At 37.8% G+C, this 19,169-nt stretch overlaps 1 protein-coding gene across 4 annotated transcripts in view; it reads right to left on the bottom strand.

The window, feature by feature from the left end:
* The window catches only part of ABCB1 (ATP binding cassette subfamily B member 1), an 85,527-nt gene that overhangs the window by 49,076 nt on the left and 17,282 nt on the right, over nt 1-19,169 (bottom strand). For all 4 annotated transcript variants that reach the window (XM_007069599.4, XM_043541262.1, XM_043541263.1 and 1 more), the window contains exons 3-10: nt 18,804-18,923; nt 18,156-18,255; nt 14,420-14,474; nt 12,114-12,258; nt 10,551-10,599; nt 4,707-4,898; nt 3,554-3,725; nt 1,489-1,613 (exon numbers count right to left, since the gene is read on the bottom strand). In XM_007069599.4, coding sequence (XP_007069661.2) covers nt 1,489-1,613; nt 3,554-3,725; nt 4,707-4,898; nt 10,551-10,599; nt 12,114-12,258; nt 14,420-14,474; nt 18,156-18,255; nt 18,804-18,819 — 854 coding nt within the window. In that variant the 5' untranslated portion in view covers nt 18,820-18,923. The remainder of the gene's footprint in view (nt 1-1,488; nt 1,614-3,553; nt 3,726-4,706; nt 4,899-10,550; nt 10,600-12,113; nt 12,259-14,419; nt 14,475-18,155; nt 18,256-18,803; nt 18,924-19,169) is intronic.

Here is a 19,169-nt window from a genome sequence, read left to right as displayed (position 1 = left end):
GGACCAAGAGATTCAGAGCCTCAAATATAGGTGGCACCATTTTTCAGAGCTGAGTCATAATTTTTAAAATTTATCTATGTGCTTAAATGGTCCTGTCACCACAATACCTGTTCACCTCACGAACATTAAAAATGTATAATCATGCACCCCTGTAGGATATTATAGGGTGCAATGGGATGTGATTGCTGTGCAGTAACCTCTGCTGGCTGAGTGTGGTGCTGGTGGTGCTCTCTGCCTCAGTTGCCTTCCCCATGGTGAGTCTCTTCAGCTTTCCACATACAGGTCAGTGCTGGAGATGTGGCTTGGACCTCTGGCCATGTCATAAACAATCCTTTCTAGGGTAACAAAAGTCCAGCTAAGGAGTCCCAACAAACACAACAGTTCTTCTTCCCTTCAGGGGCTTCTCTTCAGCTGCTGTCAGCCCCTTTCAGGGCTACCTGTGAGTCTTTCCCCCACTCCACTATAGAGCACTCTGCTCCCAGGTGGCTTCCCCTGGAGTACTGTTCTCAACCCTTTCCTGGGCTCGGTTTTCTCCCTCCCTGCCTGCCTATAGTTCCACACCCCAGGACTGATCTCTCTCAGTCCTTTTCAGAGGTGCAGGTGTCCATTAACCTGTTACCTGATCCCTTAGTCCTGTCCCTTCAGACTCAGAAGCAGCTAATAATTATGGCCCCGTGAGGGGTGCTGTCCTATCACCCTATAAAGGGACCAGTCACCCTATGACAGATGGAACTGATATACAAGCAAATTAAGTGACTTGATTCAGGGCACACAGTGCCATGTACCAGAGGCTGGAAGAAGAAATTCTGTGGATGAGTAAGAGGAGAGCACTGACAAGGTGCATTCACATACTATGGTGATGTGCACCCTAAGAAAGGTGCTGAGATGAGCTGCATGGCCCCTCTCACCTTCAGCAACCCGTCAGAGGAGAGTTCCTGCCAAGTTTTGTGGCTCTGATGGTCATCTTTAGATAAAAGGTCAGGAAAAATGACAAGAATGCTGTTTCATAATACAATAAGAATAAATGAACCTAACTTAATGGAACTACCAAGGTGTGTACATGCCATGGCTTATTGAGTAACCACATAATCTTATTAGTGTTACCCTTGTCTTTTCTTTCCCCATCCCCCTTTTTTGTCTGTTTATAGGTCTATTTTGTCTGTCGCTTATTGTGTGATATTGAAGTTAGATTGTACACCCTTTGGGGTACTGACCATGTCTTTGTTTTGAGAGGATCTGGAAAAAATAAACTATACAGCTTACAATAAAACAAGAACATCCTTATTAGGCAACTTCCTGTCTTAATTACCCCCAAAATACACTGAGTACAATAGTGCTCTACCTTTATTTGAAGATCCCTTTCACCAAGGAACCAGTTTTGTCAGCCCCCGGGTGTAGACAGACTTTCAGCAGTGAAGATACAAGAAAAATTCAAAACATCTAAAGAGAGTTTTAAAACTAGCTGATGAATGAAAACATTTTTCTGACCTTTTGATTTCTTTTTTCTGTCCTCCAAAAGCTATCACAGTCCGAATTGCTGCCAGAACTTCTTCTGCAACAGCTCCTGCTTTTGCATATGCAGTTAGTTCTTTGTCAGTGAATGCAGAGAGTATCTGTACAAAAGGAAAATGTTTTAACCCTATTGTTCAAAGAAAAATTGAATCAGCTTGAGCATATTATGACTTTTCTCCTCTTTCCAAAAAATTATAATGCCATTTTCCAGAAAATAAGCCTTTTGCTTAAATACCATAGAATGAGCCAGACACTTATTATAGGAATACATTAATTATATAAAAATTAAATTTTAGTGTTAGCCTCTATCAAAAACTGAAACCTAGATTTTCTGCTTTCATTCAGTGCACAAGTGTATGTGTGGGTGGCCCTTAGTGAACTGGTTATGGCTCCCTGTTTGATTCTCACTCTGTGATGCACCACTCTGATCCCAGATAGGTTAGAGCAGCCAATAGGACTGGATTAGATCCATCTGGACTGGATTAGATGACCTATCAAGGTCCCTTCTAGTCCTACATATATATAATTCTATGCTCCCCACACACTTGCTAGGTAGCAGGAAAAGCCACAGCAGAACCCTACTTATACTTTGATAATTTTATTTTCCATATGTATCCAAAGATTGGAATTTTCACAAGCCAAAGGATCAAGGCACTCAACTCGCATTGAAATTCAATGGTAGAGGCCTAACTTGCTTAGGCCACTTTGAAAATCCCAGCAAAAAGCAATAACAAATCTGGAATAAATGTCTATTTCTGAGACTAAGGTTTGGTCTAAAAGTTTTTGTACCAGTATAACCATTTTGGTTAGGTGTGTGAGTTTTTAGCTATATAGTTACACTGATACAACCCCTACTGTGTACACAGTTATATGGTTGTAAGGGTGCCTTATAGTAGTATGGCTTCTTCCCTTTCCCATATGAGAATAAGCTATACCAATATAACCAACTTTACATCAGTAAAATTGTGTCCACACTAGGGACACTTTATCTGTATCACTTAGTGATATGTTGTATCACTTTAACTATGCCAGTTGTCAAGATTCCTTCCCCACTCTGAACTCTAGGGTACAGATGTGGGGACCTGCACGAAAGACCCCCAGAGCTTTTTCTTACCAGCTTAGGTTAAAAACTTCCCCAAGGTACAAACTTTGCCTTGTCCTTGAACCCTATGCTGCCACCACCAAGCGTGTTAAACAAAGAACAGGGAAAGAGCCCACTTGGAGACGTCTTCCCCCAAAAACATCCCCCAAGCCCTACACCCCCTTTCCTGGGGAAGGCTGCATAAAAATCCTTACCAATTTGTACAGGTGAACACAGACCCAAACCCTTGGATCTTAAGAACAAAGAAAAAGCAATCAGGTTCTTAAAAGAAGAATTTTAATTAAAGGAAAGGTAAATGAATCAACTCTGTAAAATCACAATGGTAAATACCTTACAGGGTAATCAGATTAAAAACAGAGAATCCCTCTAAGCAAAACCTTAAATTACAAAAAAAGACACAAAAACAGGAACATACATTCCATTCAGCACAGCATATTTTACCAGCCATTAAACAAAAGGAAATCTAACGCATTTCTAGCTAGCTTACTTACGAACTTAACAGAGTTTCTGAGACTGCATTCCTGATCTGTTCCCGGCAAAAGCATCACAGACAGACTGACCCTTTGTTTCCTCCCCCAGCCCCTCCAGCTTTGAAAGTACCTTGTCTCCTCATTGGTCATTTTGGTCAGGTGCCAGCGAGGTTATCTTAGCTTCTTAACCCTTTACAGGTAAAAGGGTTTTTCCTCTGGCCAGGAGGGATTTTATAGCACTGTATACAGAAAGGTGGTTACCCTTCCCTTTATTTTTATGACACCTGTATAGGTATAAGTTCTATAATTCAACTTGTGTTTAGACAAGCCTAAAGCTATGATTTTTAACTGCCCTAAGGAATTAAATGTACTATGACTCTTAGTGAGGAAATTAAGAGGCTCACTCACCTGAAACAGGACATGTTAGTGTACTTTTACATCTCAGTGAAAATTCACAGCTTTCACCCACCTTTGCCCAGAGAGCAGCTGAGAGTCCCAGGACAGGACTGACTGCCAGTATTACAAGGGTTAATTTCCATCCTTTTATGAAACCAACTATAAATCCTGTGAGAAATGTAGCTATTGACTGAAAGAGCATTCCAATTTTGTCACCAATTCCTTCATTAATTTTGGAGACATCACTAAAAAACAAAATTACATCCAAAGAGTTGAGGAAAGTGTGGAAAACACAAAAGCTTTTCTATTGATGCAGTACACTTTGTCAATTCTGTCACATTTTCTAAAAGCTCTAGACTGCAGATTAATTTAGATATAACACACGTTGTATCCACACCTAACATAGGTTAAGAATGTTTCATCCAACAGAAACATACATGGGAGGCGGCCAGGGAAGAAAACCCTGTAGACTCAGAATGATTTTCTTAAACTTTACATGCAAATCTTGGAGGATTCACTTGAAGCACATGGACAACTGTGTGGAGGCGCACGCTGGCTGTAGGGTCCCTAAATTCCTTTCTCCAATATTTGTCAACAGCTGCCCCCAGGACAGCTCTCCGGAGGAGAAAATATAATGCAACCTTGGAAAACTGGACATTCCCCAGGGAAAATGTAATGTAACCTTTTCCAAATGACCTCCAACAGGGTTAAAGGTCATCCCCAGACTTTGTCCATGCTGGACCCGATCTATCCATTCCGTATCATCTCCTAAATGCATATACTGGACTCATTTGAAAGTTCTCCAGTGAGTCCCAGGAAAGACTGGGCAGTTCCTTTCATGTGAGCAGAAGAAAGTGATTGGGAGTTGAGGTTGCCTGACCTTTTGCCAGAATTATTCAGCATCTTGTTAGCTTGGGCCCTCAATGTGCATGAAAACTGAACTATTATTTTTCCTTCTTGGTAATGATCCCTCAGGATAGGATTTAGTTGCCCTGGCAACATGAGGTGCTGGCATGGACGCTGCTGTGACATCCCTGTTCTTTGGTAGAGTAAAGGAGTCCAGTCTGCAGGGCTCTCCATGTTGTACATTTCAACACGTAGATATGAAATTCACTAGATTCTCATAGAAGGATTTTGAAGACATTTGAATATAGCTCATGTTTAAAAAGGTAAAGAAACATGGTTGTAAAGGGAATATCACAACTGATAGTTAAAAATATACTTACTCTATAAGTCGAGTGTTGAGTTCCCCAACATCATTCACATCAAACCACCCAATTTCCTGTCGCATTATTGAGTGGAAAAATTGTTGTCTGATTTTCTTAATTTGCCGTCCAGCTGCCAGTGTCCAAAATGCAATTTGTATGTAGGCTGCAAATAGAACACCAGCTCCTATTCCAGAATAATAGTATGCATATCTGAAAGGAACAAAATTGCAGAGATCCTTTAAATTGGATTTTTTTCCACCCCAAACAAGTCTTTTAGGTATAGATTTTAACTTCAGTACTTTACATACACAAATAAACCAATATGGAATATTATTTGGACACTATCTGCATTTTTTCCTCTCTTCAGTGTTGGGAATATTTTTCTGTAGATCCTTTTAGAACCATATTTCATATCTGTCCACTTAAATGTGTGACCTCCACAAGTTACCTAAAAACCTGTACTTTTTTTTTAATCTAAGAATGGATAGCTCAGAGACCACTGACATATGGGTAGAAAACCTACTTGGAATATACTTTACTGTGGAAGTACTGTACTGCTAATAATGAAGAAAGGTAAAGGGTGGAATTTGAAAATCCCATTCTGAATTTAATGAAGCAGCCAGGATAACATAATTGAAATTATTATTTCATGTTTGACTGTCATCATCCTTTACTAGTTATACACAATTTCATTTACTCAGTGAAGGAATTTTGAAATAATTTAGTTTTAAATTAGTATGTATTCCTGAAGTAAAAACAAACAAACAAACAAACAAAAAAACACTCCTCTATAAAGCTAATTCGGTTAAATCACAATGATCCTCACCACATATAGGACCAAAAAAAAAAAAATGTATTATATAAACCTTTGTTGCAGGTAGATGCCAATAAATTCCTGAAGTGGAATTCCATTTTATTATGATAATTTAAAGTTCAGCAAATTTCTCTAGCTCATATGTATATTCATAACATGTATTTTAATTTTATTCAATACTATTCCATGTGCCATAGCCATACAATAGGAAATTACATCTAAACTTACTTTGTGTGAGGCACATGCCAAATTTCATTACTAGACTAGTACATTTACATAAAGATGAATAATTACAAAATAAAGATAAAAGCCATTTGGATCGTCCCACACCTATAGATTATGTGTACTGTTTCTTTAAAGCCATAGCTGGAATTGGAAGCCAGACAGGAGGGGGATTGGGAAGGTTGTAAGCAAAAGCTCTGCAGTGAAGTACAAAAAGAGAGAGTAGCTTTGGTGATAATTCTGTTTTCTGTATTCTAATAAATGTCCCACTTTAGAAGAAAGTGACTGATTTTTTCCCATTGTTACATGACAACTCAATTTTACTTTGAGATTTCATAATATATAAAGTTAATCATATCTAAACTGAACTATAAAAAGAGGTTAATGGCTAACTTAAAGCTGAATGATTAGCTAAATGTTGACCTTAAATCACCTTAAACACTGTAAAATTATAATGAATCAGCACGCAGTGTTGTTGTAGTTGGGTTGGTCACAGGATATTAAGACCTGAAGAGGAGTTCTGTAATCTCAAAAGTTTATTGCTCTCACCAACAGAAGTTGGTCCAATAAAAGATATTACCTCATTCGCCTTGCCTCTCTATAAAGAATCTTTAAAATTCAACAGCAAGTATTACAGGATTTGTTTTATGATAATCTATAAAAAAGGGACTTCAATTCTGTGTGAAATTCATTATTGATCAAATTTATTTTGGAAGAATCATTGGTGAAAGTTAATTGCACATTGCACTGTGAATTAATTATTCAACAACAAATGTTCTGGATGAAAGCTGGATTTTAGGTATAACTATTATCTGAGTAAGAAACAATATGTGCATTTTTAGAACCCAGTTCCTGAATGTATCCATGTAATTTTTATGTTCATAATTCCCGTTCTTGTAAATTGTTTTTAATGTATAATAGGGACTAGAATTTAACATAATAATCTCTGATAAATTGCTTTCAGGGGCAAGCCCAGGAATGCTGGTTATACAGTACATGGGTGAGGCTTGTGAAAGACAACGAAAGTAGGCAGGGCCACAATCGTTAGGGGAAAGGCTGACACCTGTAAAGGAGGAAGAAAAGAGAAGTTGTGGTTTTTGAAAGGGCAAGAGGAAATGGAAAGGGGAAAAAGAAGGAGAATCCGAAAAGGGCGGGGGAAAATGAGAGATGGATGAAAAAGAGAGAAGGAATAAAAGATCATAGAAATATAGGAATTGCTAGACTGACTCAAACCTGTGGTCCACCTATTTCCACATCCTATCTCTGACAGCGGGCAGTACCTGATGCTTCAGAGGAAGATGCAAGAACCATATAATGGACAATTATGGAATAAACTGTGCATAGGGAAATATAATCTTACTACCCATTATTCAGTAGTTTTTTATGAAGTATAGGATTCCTATACGACTTCCTATATAAATCCTGAACTATAGGATTTTCACACACTACTTCATTTTTATCCTAAATGAACTGTAAATTGTCATGACCTGCCCCTTCCTGGGCACACACCTTGTTCAACATTGTTCTCTCTGGGTCGCTACTATAACCCTTTTACCACTCTAATCTTCCACTCAGGACACTTGTCTGTAAATATTGGGCAATCCTGGCTTCTTTTCCTAACTATTTGGAGGGCTCTTCAGATCTCTTCAAACCCACCAACTGAGTATGCCTCCAACTTCTGGGTTAAAAAAAAAACAAACCAGCTAAACTTTTATTTAACCACATTAAACATAACATAAACCAAACAATTGCTTTCAGTAACCAGTCTACTTCTTACTCCACTAGGGACAGTCTCATCTTATAAAAGCCCAGCAGCACTTCCCTTCCTGATGACAGACTAGCTCCCCAACTCCCTCGGTAATCCTGCTCCCTCTTTCCTCAGTAGCCAAATTTCCTTCAAATTCAGCCTCCCAAAATTCCAAGACCAAGACCAAAACGAACATATGACACTGGGTGCACAGAGATGCAGAAGCTCTCAGACTCCTGCAAGGAAACTCAATCCAGAACATATGTTTGTTTTGGTCTTGGTCCCACAACATACCCAATCATTCAATTCCACTTAACACTGATCCTATAACAACATCTCATATCAAACAATTTCAAGTTAACACAGTTCCTTCTCCATACATGTGCACAGGGTAATTTAATCCTACCACTCATTATTTAGTGGTTTCCTATGCCTCGAAGCATAGGATTTTCAATCCTAACTTTAGTTTTATTTATCTGATCTGTAAAGGTGGATAGCCTCACTAGCCATGCAAACAGCTAATCCTATGTTGAATCCTACTAAGATCTTGGCCCCAGGGATCTCTCTTGGCAATGAGTTCCAACTGGCAAATAAAGCATTTCCTTTTATCAGTTTTAAATTTGGTGCCTTTTAATTTCATTGGATGCTCCCTAGTTCTTGCATTATAAGAAAAGGTAAATAAGAGTGCCTGATTTACCTTTTCTATGCCATTCATTATTTTGTATATCATGTCCATACTTAATCTTCTCTCTCAAATAAATAGTCCCAGTCTTTTCAGGCTTTCACAGATATAAGTTCTTTCATGCCTATAATAATTTTTGTTAACCCTCAAAATGGAAATGAAATAAAAGCACCACCAAGCATAACTTTATATACAGCAAAAAAAATTCTATTTACTTCTCTATGCTTATCTAGCCTATGTTTTAGGGGCTGTTCCCAGGATGTGATTTATTATAATTACAAAAAACGCACTGGTGATTCTTTTGGTTCATAATCTTCTAGAGTAAAAGAAGGGGGGAAATGCCCAGAGAACTTTTAAAGAACTTTGGGTGAGTGGGCAACAAAATGGCTGATTAAATTCAATGTTGATAAATGCAAAGTAATGCACATTGGAAAACATAATCCCAACTATACACATAAAATGATGGGGTCTAAATTAGCTGTTACCACTCAAGAAAGACATCTTGGAGTCATTGTAGATAGTTCTCTGAAAAACAGCCACTCAATGTGCAGCAGCAGTCAAAAAAGCAGAATGTTAGGAATCATTAAGAAAGGGATAGATAATAAGACAGAAAATATCATATTGCCTCTATATAAATCCATGGTACACTCACATCTCGAATACTGCATGCAGATGTAGTCACCCCATCTCAAAAAAAAAATATATTGAAATTGGAAAAGGTTCAGAAAGTGGCAACAAAAATGATTAGGGGGTATGGAACAGCATTTGTATGAAGAGAGATTAATAAAAGTGGGATTTTTCAGCTTGGAAAAGAGATGACTAAGGGGAGATATGATAGAGGTCTATAAAATCAAGACTGGTGTGGAGAAAGAAAGTGTTATTTACTCCTTCTCATAACACAAGCACTAGGGGTCACCAAATGAAATTAATAGGCAGTAGGTTTAAAATAAACAAAAGGAAGTATATCTTCACACAACCCACAGTCAACCTGTGGAACTCTTTGCCAGATGATGTTATGAAGGCCAAGACTATAACAGGGTTCAAAAAAGAACTAGATAAGTTAATGGAGGATAGGTCCATCAATGGGTATTAGCCAGGATGGGTAGCACTGATGTCCCTAGCCTCTTTGCCAAAAGCTGGGAATGGGCGACAGGGGATGATCACTTGGTGATTACCTGTTCTGTTCATTCCCTCTGGGGGCACCTGGCATTGGCCACTCTTGGAAGACAGGATACTGGGCTAGATGCACCTTTGGTCTGACCCAGTATGGCCGTTTTTATATTCTTAGAACTATGATTGGCCCTGACCTATGTTTTTTGGTTCTCTGAGCTACAGTGATAGCCTGTACAATGATAACTTCTTTGCTAAAGCTTTATCCAGACTTCATTGAAGTCAGTAGGTGTCTCTCTGTTGACTCCAATGGGCTTTGGATCAGGACCCCAGATGGTTTTAAAGAAATAAAGAAAAGTATAATGATTAACTAGTGAGAACATTTTTAGGTTCGTTCATGAGAGTTAGCCCTTAGTGGCTGTTATCACTGTAAAAAAGAATAGTTTCAGAGAATCCTTTCTACTGATAAATTAGCTCCATACAGTAGCAATAAATATCTAGGTACTACAGTGATTAGTACTCTATAAAAATCTAAATTAGATATCGTAGGTAAATATTCCACATTATGGACGCTATCTATTGAAAAGAAGTTTTCTACTCTGCAGCGTTGACTATATTAAATACTTCTAGCATTGACATCACCTTTGCAATCCCATAGCATGTCTGTAACACGCTTGCATACTCATTTGACAGGCCTTATCTTATCTTGGTTTTTATCTGGTATTTTATGAGTTTATAAATAGAAAGTGTATATAAAATATGTCTTTCGCTGGGACAATGTCATTGGAATGGGATCAGAGGGCACACGCAGAGTCCTTGGCATCAGGTTAGCAGAGCTAGCAACTTCAACTACCTCTGTCATTGTCAAAAGACTAGCTAAATCAATGAACCAGTGCATGGCAGCCATGAACATATTCCAGTATCATAGCCCTCATTTCAGCTCCGTTAATCCTCCCAATATGGGGGGGGGGGGGGCGGAGGGTGACTTGCACGATGTTCCTGAAGTAGAAGGGGATGAGAGGGTGCCGGGAGGGGGAGGAGTGGGCATGGAGGAATGCAAGGAGCTCTGGGTGTGCCCAGTATACTAGGACAGCACAAGTAACAAAGAGTGTAACCCTCTAGCTGTATGTAACACTTTGACTGACATGTATCTAACTCACCAGCTAATTGTTTGTTTCATATGTTTAAATATAAAATTACCTTTAGGGAAATAATGGTTTGACTAGAGACCTCTACCACTGCCTAAAAGAAAGGCAACCCTGAAGATAATTAACAATTCCTAATTACCTGGACATTTGTTCCTCAAGTTTCTCATAAGGATTAAAGGAAATATTCCCTTAAAGAAAAACATAAGAAATTGTTGTTAAACACATATAAAAATATACTAAAGCATGTTTTAATAACTTTGCTGTATAAACTCCTAATCCTTCAAGGTGCTGAGCAAATACTGAGAAGTGCAAAGTACCGTCGGCCTCCATTGACTTCAATGGGAATTGAGGGTGTACAACAAGTTGTACAATTAGGTTTTCAGGCCAAAAGTGCAGGCTTGTACCTATAATGCAACAGTGGCAATTACAACATAAAGCTAAATTCTGCTGTCACTTACTCCAGAGTTACACACGTCTAACTTAGATCAGAATTTTGCCTATAATATTCATTCTGGAATGTACACTGACTATTAGTCTTATTAATACATTGTATTTATATAGATCAAGTACCACCTTTAAATCACTTTACAAATGTAGGTCCACATGTTGCCATTAGATTTATGAGTGTAGAACCTTCAGTGGATGTGAGAGCATAGTGATGGTAGTTAAAACCATTGTCTGATTTGTTAGGTGACAGTTTTTATTCAACTAATTATTATTAATTAAGGATATGAAAGAAGTGTAGTTGCTAAAGGTCACTGGTGAGAAGCAAGTGATCTGAACCATTCTCTTGGCTTCATCACTGATTTGCTTGGTGACCTTAGCTGAACATGACTTTGCCTCACTTTCCCCATTTCCAACAGGGGGATAATATTATTTCCAACTCCTACCTGTAAGAGTGTTGCATAAGCCTTTATTAATTAACATATGTAAAGCACTTTGAGATGCTTAGTGCAACGAAAAGCAAAAAAAATTACAATTATGATATAAATTAGTACTATTGCAGCCTTTATTATAATTGTTAAATAAGCATTGCCAATGTGCTTACTTTGTTTAATTTATATCTTCATCATGAATTGTGAAAGTGCATGCATACTTTACAGCATAAGATTCCAAATAAAAAAAGACTGTTACAAGGCTTGTTTTCCACAATAATTATTTAAAAGATGAAAAGCATCTGTTGAGGAAGAGATATAATGGTTTGAAGTTCTGACATATACACAAGAAATGTAAATCTTTTAATCTTTTCCCCGGTAACATGAAGCATTTCCTTTCTTTTTTTAGATATTGTATATGTATTTTGCCTGTTCTCTTTTCCATATACCTCATCTTGCAATTTCACATTCATCCACCTTTTTCTTCCCTCAACTCCACATTCCATGTCACAGGACATTTCCATTTCTGTGACATTTCAAAAGTACCACCAGCTCTGTAGAAATCAGTATAACAGTTAATGTGTGCTTTTAATATTTTAGGAAGACATGGAAACAAGGGACAAAATTAACCTCTGGCATATCTCCTCCGTAATAAAAGGGCCACAGATTAATTTGGTTCAGCCATTAGGAGCAAGCTGACTCCATTGGATTCATTACCCAGAGGATAAGCTGCCATTCCTTCCTGTTTTTATTGTAATGCAGACAATTATTCTCTCCATACAAGCCGTATTCTAATGTCACCAATTAAAAACGAGGACAGTTCTTACCTGAAGACAGATTTCGTGGAATAACAAAACTATCTGTCATATCTCCAAAGATTATCATCATGACTGGGAGAGCTGCTCCATGAAGGATTGCAAGGGCAGAGCCTAGCACCATTAGTAATTTATCCAGCCAATCAGCGTACCGAAACTGAAAAGGGGAACACCTTCATGTGAAAAGGGAAACACTTTCATAGCTGAAAACTTCTCTAATTTCATGCATTAAAAAGGTCTAACACAACATTAGGGATGCACAGTTAAGATAACAAAAAGTCAGAAAAGCTTAAGGCTTGTATACGCACATTTTTTATATCAACCCACTCTGATTAGAATTTAACTTGACAAAAATAATTTAAAGTTATAGAAATAAGCCATACTGATACAAGCATCTTTATATTTAGGGCCCTACCAAATTCAGTCCATTTTGGTCAATTTCACGATCATAGGATTTTAAAAACCATAAATTTCATGATTTCAGCTATTTAAATCTGAAATCTCACAGTGTTGTAATTGTAGGGGTCCTGACCCAAAAAGGAACTCTGTGTGTGTGGGGGGGGGTTTTGCAAGGTTATTGTAGGTGGGGTTGTGGTACTGTTACTCTTACTAGTGGGATTTTGTGCAGCTAGAATAATACTGAATAATATTAAGTATTATTTACTGCACAAAATATTTCCTATTTAGAATAGCATGGTTCTTGATACAGAGACAATTTTGCCCTTAAACTCCCACTGAAATAAACAGAAGTTAGACCTGGAGGACAAAATTTGGCTGGCATTTTGCAATATAAAAGAAAAACATTCTCTCTAGGTATCTGAGCTCTCAGTGTAATTTAGCTACCTTGTTAAAAATAATTAATTAAAAATTATACTGAATAGAGGAGCTGACAAGAACCCACAAAAATCAGCAAATCCTGAGTGAAGGGTATAAGAGTCCTTTTATCTAAAAGCCAAAAATTAGAGATAATCTTACTTCTTCTTTCGTTTTTAATTTAATCACAAAATGCCTAGATATTGCAACTCATACAAAGTAGAGGGGAGATAATAGAAAAGTTTGTAGTTGCTTGAGGATGCTCATAAGCAATAACTCTGTGGACTTCCCTATGAATCTCTATTATTGTTCATGGATGCCAACATTTGTTACCCTATTAGAGTCTAAACAGTAGTAATTAACATACCACATGCACAAAGTATATCTAATATACCTAAGCACAAAAGAATGAGTTAATAGCAAAGATTTCATCCTGGCTGGAGACACCAGTATAAAAATCTCTGTCATTAAGGGGTTGTCTACACTTATGCCAGGTGTATACTAGAAAAAGTTTGCTGGTATAACTATACTGGCAAACCCTCCTATTGTACACACAGCTTATATTGTCAAAAAAGTGCTTTTGTTGGTATCGTTTATACCAGTTTTCCAAATGAAATAAGCTATAGCAGCAAAGGCACTTTAATGCCAGTATAACTGCATCTACCAGTACAACTTTTACCGATCTAGAAATATCACAAAAATCACACCCCTAACTGACATTACCATACCAGTAAAAGTCTCTAGTATAGGCCTGTCCTCAAAGGTTTTGCCACTTTATACTGGTATATTTACAGCAACAAAAAAAACCAAAAACAAAAAAAACAACCCCATAGTATGAACACAGTTATACTGGTATTAAAACACTTACACTGATATAGCTTATTCTAGTTCAGGTACCAAAATAAGCTATTCTAGTATAAGGCACCTTTATACTGGTAAAACTGTATCTACACTAATGTTTTTACTGATATAACTTTGTTGGTAAAGTATAATACCCCTAATTGACATAGTAATGCAGGTAAAACTTTTCAGGCCAGGTCTACACTACAAACTTTTGTCAGCATAGCTATGTTGGTCAGTGTCATAGGTGCCAGAACTAGGGGTGCTGCCGCATCCCCTGGCTTGAAGTGATTTCCATTATATACAGAGTTTACAGTTTGGTTCAGTAGCTCTCAGCACCCCCACTATACAAATTGTTCCAGTACCCTTGGTCAGGGTGTGAAGAGGTGTGGTCTCTGACTAACACAGTTCTGCCAGCAAAATCCCCTAGGTAGATGCAGTTATACCGGTAAAATTGCACTTTTGCCAGTACAGCTTACTTTACTTGTGGGGGAGTGTGTGTGGAATAAGCTATACAGGCAAAAGCACAGTTTGGCTGATATAAACTGTGTCCACACAGGTATACCAGAAATGTAGATCAGGCCTTATCAGTAAGACTTGAGATATTAAAAACATTGTTTAAAGTATATTATTAAACTTGAATATATACTTAGCATATATCTTACCATTGTTAATGGGCTGACCACATTAGGTTTCTTTGGCTGCTTCTTGTCCTCATTGCTGAATTTGAATGATTGTTTTAATGCATTGTAAAAGAGAAAATATTTAACTGCAACTCTAACATTTAAAGTTGTAATACAGTTAAATCTAAACAAAATTAAACAAGAATGTAAGAGACATAAGAACATAAAATGAAGATGATTTGCAGATTATTCTTAGTTTCAGAGTAACAGCCGTGTTAGTCTGTATTTGCAAAAAGAAAAAGAGTACTTGTGGCACCTTAGAGACTAATCAATTTATTTGAGCATAAGCTTTCGTGAGCTACAGCTCACTTCATCGGATGCTGTAGCTCATGAAAGCTTATGCTCAAATAAATTGGTTAGTCTCTAAGGTGCCACAAGTACTCCTTTTATTCTTAGTTTATTTCTGTAAACATTGTCTGCAAGGTGTTTAAGAAACTGAGGCCAACTATATTAAAGAACATTAACATGGTACTTCTCCAAAAGTTCATTTGAAAGGAAATTAACATTTTTGGTCAATCTGCTAGATTTCAGAAACTCACTAACAGTAGCTCTTGGTAATCTTTTGAAATAGATTGGCTAGTCTATGTATCATGTAGATTATGGTCTCTCCAAGCTCACCCAAAGGTGAGAGTATTGTACAGATCAAAAAAGAGTTTAGGACCCAGTCTGCAAACCGGGCCATACAGAAGAATCTTTATGCCTATGTGGAGCCCCATTCACTTCAGTATGACTCTGTTGGTGTAAGGGTCCTCCTGCATAGATTAGCTTGCAGGATTTGAGGACTGGTTTCCAAGAAAGCAAGGTGTTGAGTAGAATCTGTTACCAAGGAAAGGAGAAGACTATAGCAGGAAAAAATTAAAAGTTGGAGGGGCAAAGTGTAACCTATTGTGATGGTCCCATATTTAGTACAACCTAATGGAAAAGTATACTGACGTAAACACAGAAAAAACATTCACAGTTTGCAGGGAAGTTTCCCTCTCACGGTCTCTTCCAGTACTAGACTTCTATGATTCTAACTTATCTGGAGTTATTTCACTTTTAACATTATTGCAACACAATCTGGTGTCCAAGGGGTATTATAAAGTCATTCACTCCAGAAACACCAGCTGTAGTTACTTTATGCAATAAAGTGAGAAATCCACACTTAGTCCCAATCATGCAATCAGATCTGTGCAAGCTGTGCTGACACAGTGGCAAAACACCAAAAGCTGCCACAGCTTTGTCTACAGTAGCACTCCCACTGGTGCATCATAGCACTATCAGGAAATTTTTTTCTAAAATTCCTTAGTGTAGATAAGGTTATTACAATATTATGACTGTATCACGTCATCATTATAACCCTGAGTCTCAGTAGCAAGGTCCATATCCAAAATAAATAGTTGCAGCTTTCTGGCCAGATGTAAATAAAAGAAAGATGATCATACTTCTGCAAGTGCTGTTAGCTGCATTGCACACCACGCAGTAACCATAGCTTATGAACTCCACCCAACAGGTGGTAGGCACGTTCCTCAATTAAAGCCTCACCATATCTTCCCTCTAATAAATACTTCTAAAAATTAGAAAAATGTATATAGCCATTGAGCACTGAGACCTAAGTAATATCTAGTTGAAAATATGACAAATAGTTCCAGCATTTTACAGCTTTGTATTAGTTTGTCTTTTCCCGAGGGCTGGTCTAAACTAAAAAGTTAGGTTGGCTTAGCTACATCACTCAGGGTTATGAAAAGTTTCACATCCTGTACAATATAATTAAGCTGACCTAAGCCCCTATACACCAGTAGGTAGGCAGAAGAATTCTTCCATTGACCTAGCTGCCTCCTCTTGGAGTGGTGGATTTACTATATTACTGTTGCTGTAGTAAGTGTCTAAGTTGCATCACGTTCCAATACAGATTAAACTGAGGATGTTAGTAGATGTTGCCTTCTTTGCAACAGTAAACAGAATATAAAGTAATCTATTGTTGTATGCAGTGTAGTTGTAGCCGTGTAGGCCCCAGATATTAGAAAGAAGGTGGATGAGGTACCTTTCCCACACCTGAAGAAGGGCTCTCTGTGGCTCAAAAGCTTCTCTCCCACCAGCAGAAGTTGGTCCAATAAAAGATATTACTCTCATCTACCTTGTCTCTATAAGATCATCCATCAAGGACAAAATTGGTGGTGGTGGGGGGGTGTCGAATTTTAGCTGACAATGTTTTCACAATAAACTAGTATCCTCATACCTTGTGGCTACCATAAAATCAGAATTGTGACAGTTTTTTCTCTCAGTGTTATTGACTTGTTAGAATGTATCACTCAGTAAGTACTAATGCTAATGAATGACTGGATACCCATTTTCAGAACTCAAGGAGAGCAACAAAGTACTATAAACTTTTAGGGGCTATCTTCATCCAATGTAGTCAGGAAATGCGCTTCCTTAGTGTGAAATAGGAGGAAGATGAATTCCAGTGATATGATTCTCTTTATATGGTCAGTGATCCATTCTGGAATCCTCCACCAAAGAAGCCAAGGAAAGGCCCATACCTCTAGAGATTTTGCTGAAAAAAAATCCCCACACTTTGCAGCTAAATGAGTCTAAGAGGCTTTAGATGTTATGACAGCAAAGGCAGAAAGTCAAAATATTTCATGGATTTTGCGGGAGAGCTATAGGGTCAGGGATGCCCAGGAAGCTCCAGATGAAAGATCAAATATTGCTGATTTTTTTCCCCTCTAACATTGCCAGTGGTGATCCTTTGTGTTTGCAAAGTAACAGTTGCACATACCCATATCAGGCTCACCTGTGACAAAGCACTTCTCTCCAGCTTGTGCCCTGAAACCTCCCGATTCTCAGAATCTCCCTTCAGGCTGTACTCAACCCTCCACCTCTAACATATTTATGAGGATTCATGTCTTCTGGGGATCCTGTTACATGGCATGGGAAGCCATGAGTTGGGGCACTGTGCAATTTTCTAAATAGGGATGGTGACAGAACTCACAGAATCCATTCCTGCCACAGTTCACTACTATACGAGGTAGATGGATGAAGTAGTAGGAATGGTCTTCAGGGTATATAAAACTGCCCTTGACCCTTGGGTACATCTACATTACCAGTGTGGGTTTATCCATTGCTGTAGTAAATCCATGCCCTTGAAAGGCAGTAGCTAGTTTGAGAGAAGAATTCTTCTGTCGACCTAGCAGCGTCTACGCTGCGCTTAGGTTGCTTAACTGTGTCTCTCAGGGGTGTGAATTTTTCACACCTTTTAGCAACATAGCTAGGTCGACCTAAGTTTAAGGAGTAGACCAGGCCTTAGTCACCCCTACTAAAAAAACATAATTCCTACTTAACTTTCGGGCACATGTGCTTTAGCTGTCCATTATCTATTCCAGCTTCAGTTCTAGCACTATTTTAGATATGCCTTTTAATGAAGTATAGTGGATACAACTGCCACTCCCCTCTCTACGGGAAAGAACAAGGAGCAAGATGAAAGAATTTTCTGTCTCTATCCCATTGCCTCAGTGTTGCTGGCCGAAGTCTGCTACTTAGACTTTCTTTGACCTGATGAATTCAATAGGAGCCAAATAATCTGGCAGATATTTTATTTATATTTGAAAAATAATAGATTTCAAAAGAATTTTGTACATGGGAAAAGTATGTAATTTATGTAAAATGTATTTCAAGGTAAAATCTGATCCTAAATATTTAAAAATGCTAACAATATTTTAAAATAGGCTAAAATATTTACCATTTGCTTTTGGATTCACAGTCCTGGTCTGGTACAGCAGCATTACCAGCTCTTCCATTCACATCAGACGTTCTTTCGTTTTCAGTCCCCATTTTAATCTCTTTAGGAAATGAAGCATCACAGAAAAATGTAGTTATGAGTCAGTACATAACTGAGAGTATACAGCTATTAAGCTGAGGACAAATATGTTGACATTTTATTTGAAACTGGCATCATATTCTGCCTTCAGTTTTTAAGCTTCTTTTCTCTTCAGAACCCATGTTAATCTATTTAGGAAATGTAGCATCTCAGAAAATTTAATTATAAGATAGCATTTAACTGAGAGAACATACAGCTATTAAGTTCAGGATAAATGAATGACATTTTCATTTGTCATTTTGTTTAAAACCAGGATCATATTCGGTCTTCAGTTTTTCAGAAGAACTCCCCATGGAAATCAATATATTTGCTTATGTGTATATACACATGCATTTGTATCTGCATGATCCTTCTGAGTCTATCATTTTATGTAATTTATCATAGTTATAAAACAAACAGCAATGCAATGTGTTTATTTAAAGGAGCCTGCAGTTACTTTGGATTTTTTCTTTTACATATCATTGAATTTTGTTAAATATCTCTGGTATAAAAATAAATGTACTGACTTACCATGAGAATTGTTCATAGTTACCCTTTCTTCTCCTTTTCTGGAAGGCTATAAAGCAATTGACTGGTCTACTGTGGTTAGGGACATGCGATAGGGCTGGACTTTACTCATCCTCTATTAAACTGTAATGAAAAAGCTTTCAATAGCTGATGTTTGCCAGCTTTTGCCACTCCCTTTGGACCTTGCCTAGCCCCATGAGGTTAATGTGTGTGTGCTCTTAACTCCGCCCTCCCAAAGGAGGAGGTTTAACAAAGTCTTGACTGAGCTACTGGGTTACTGTCACTCATGTAAACAGCTCCAAAAAGTCCCCTAATATCCCAACCCAAGGAAAATCCTTGCTATTTACTGACGACTTTATAAGCCTGTTA

Source organism: Chelonia mydas, chromosome 2, assembly GCF_015237465.2.
Source record: "Chelonia mydas isolate rCheMyd1 chromosome 2, rCheMyd1.pri.v2, whole genome shotgun sequence".
Lineage (NCBI taxonomy): Eukaryota > Metazoa > Chordata > Testudines > Cheloniidae > Chelonia > Chelonia mydas.
The sequence above is the reverse complement of the archived record's forward strand: the minus strand, read 5'-3'. Positions and strand labels throughout refer to the sequence as shown.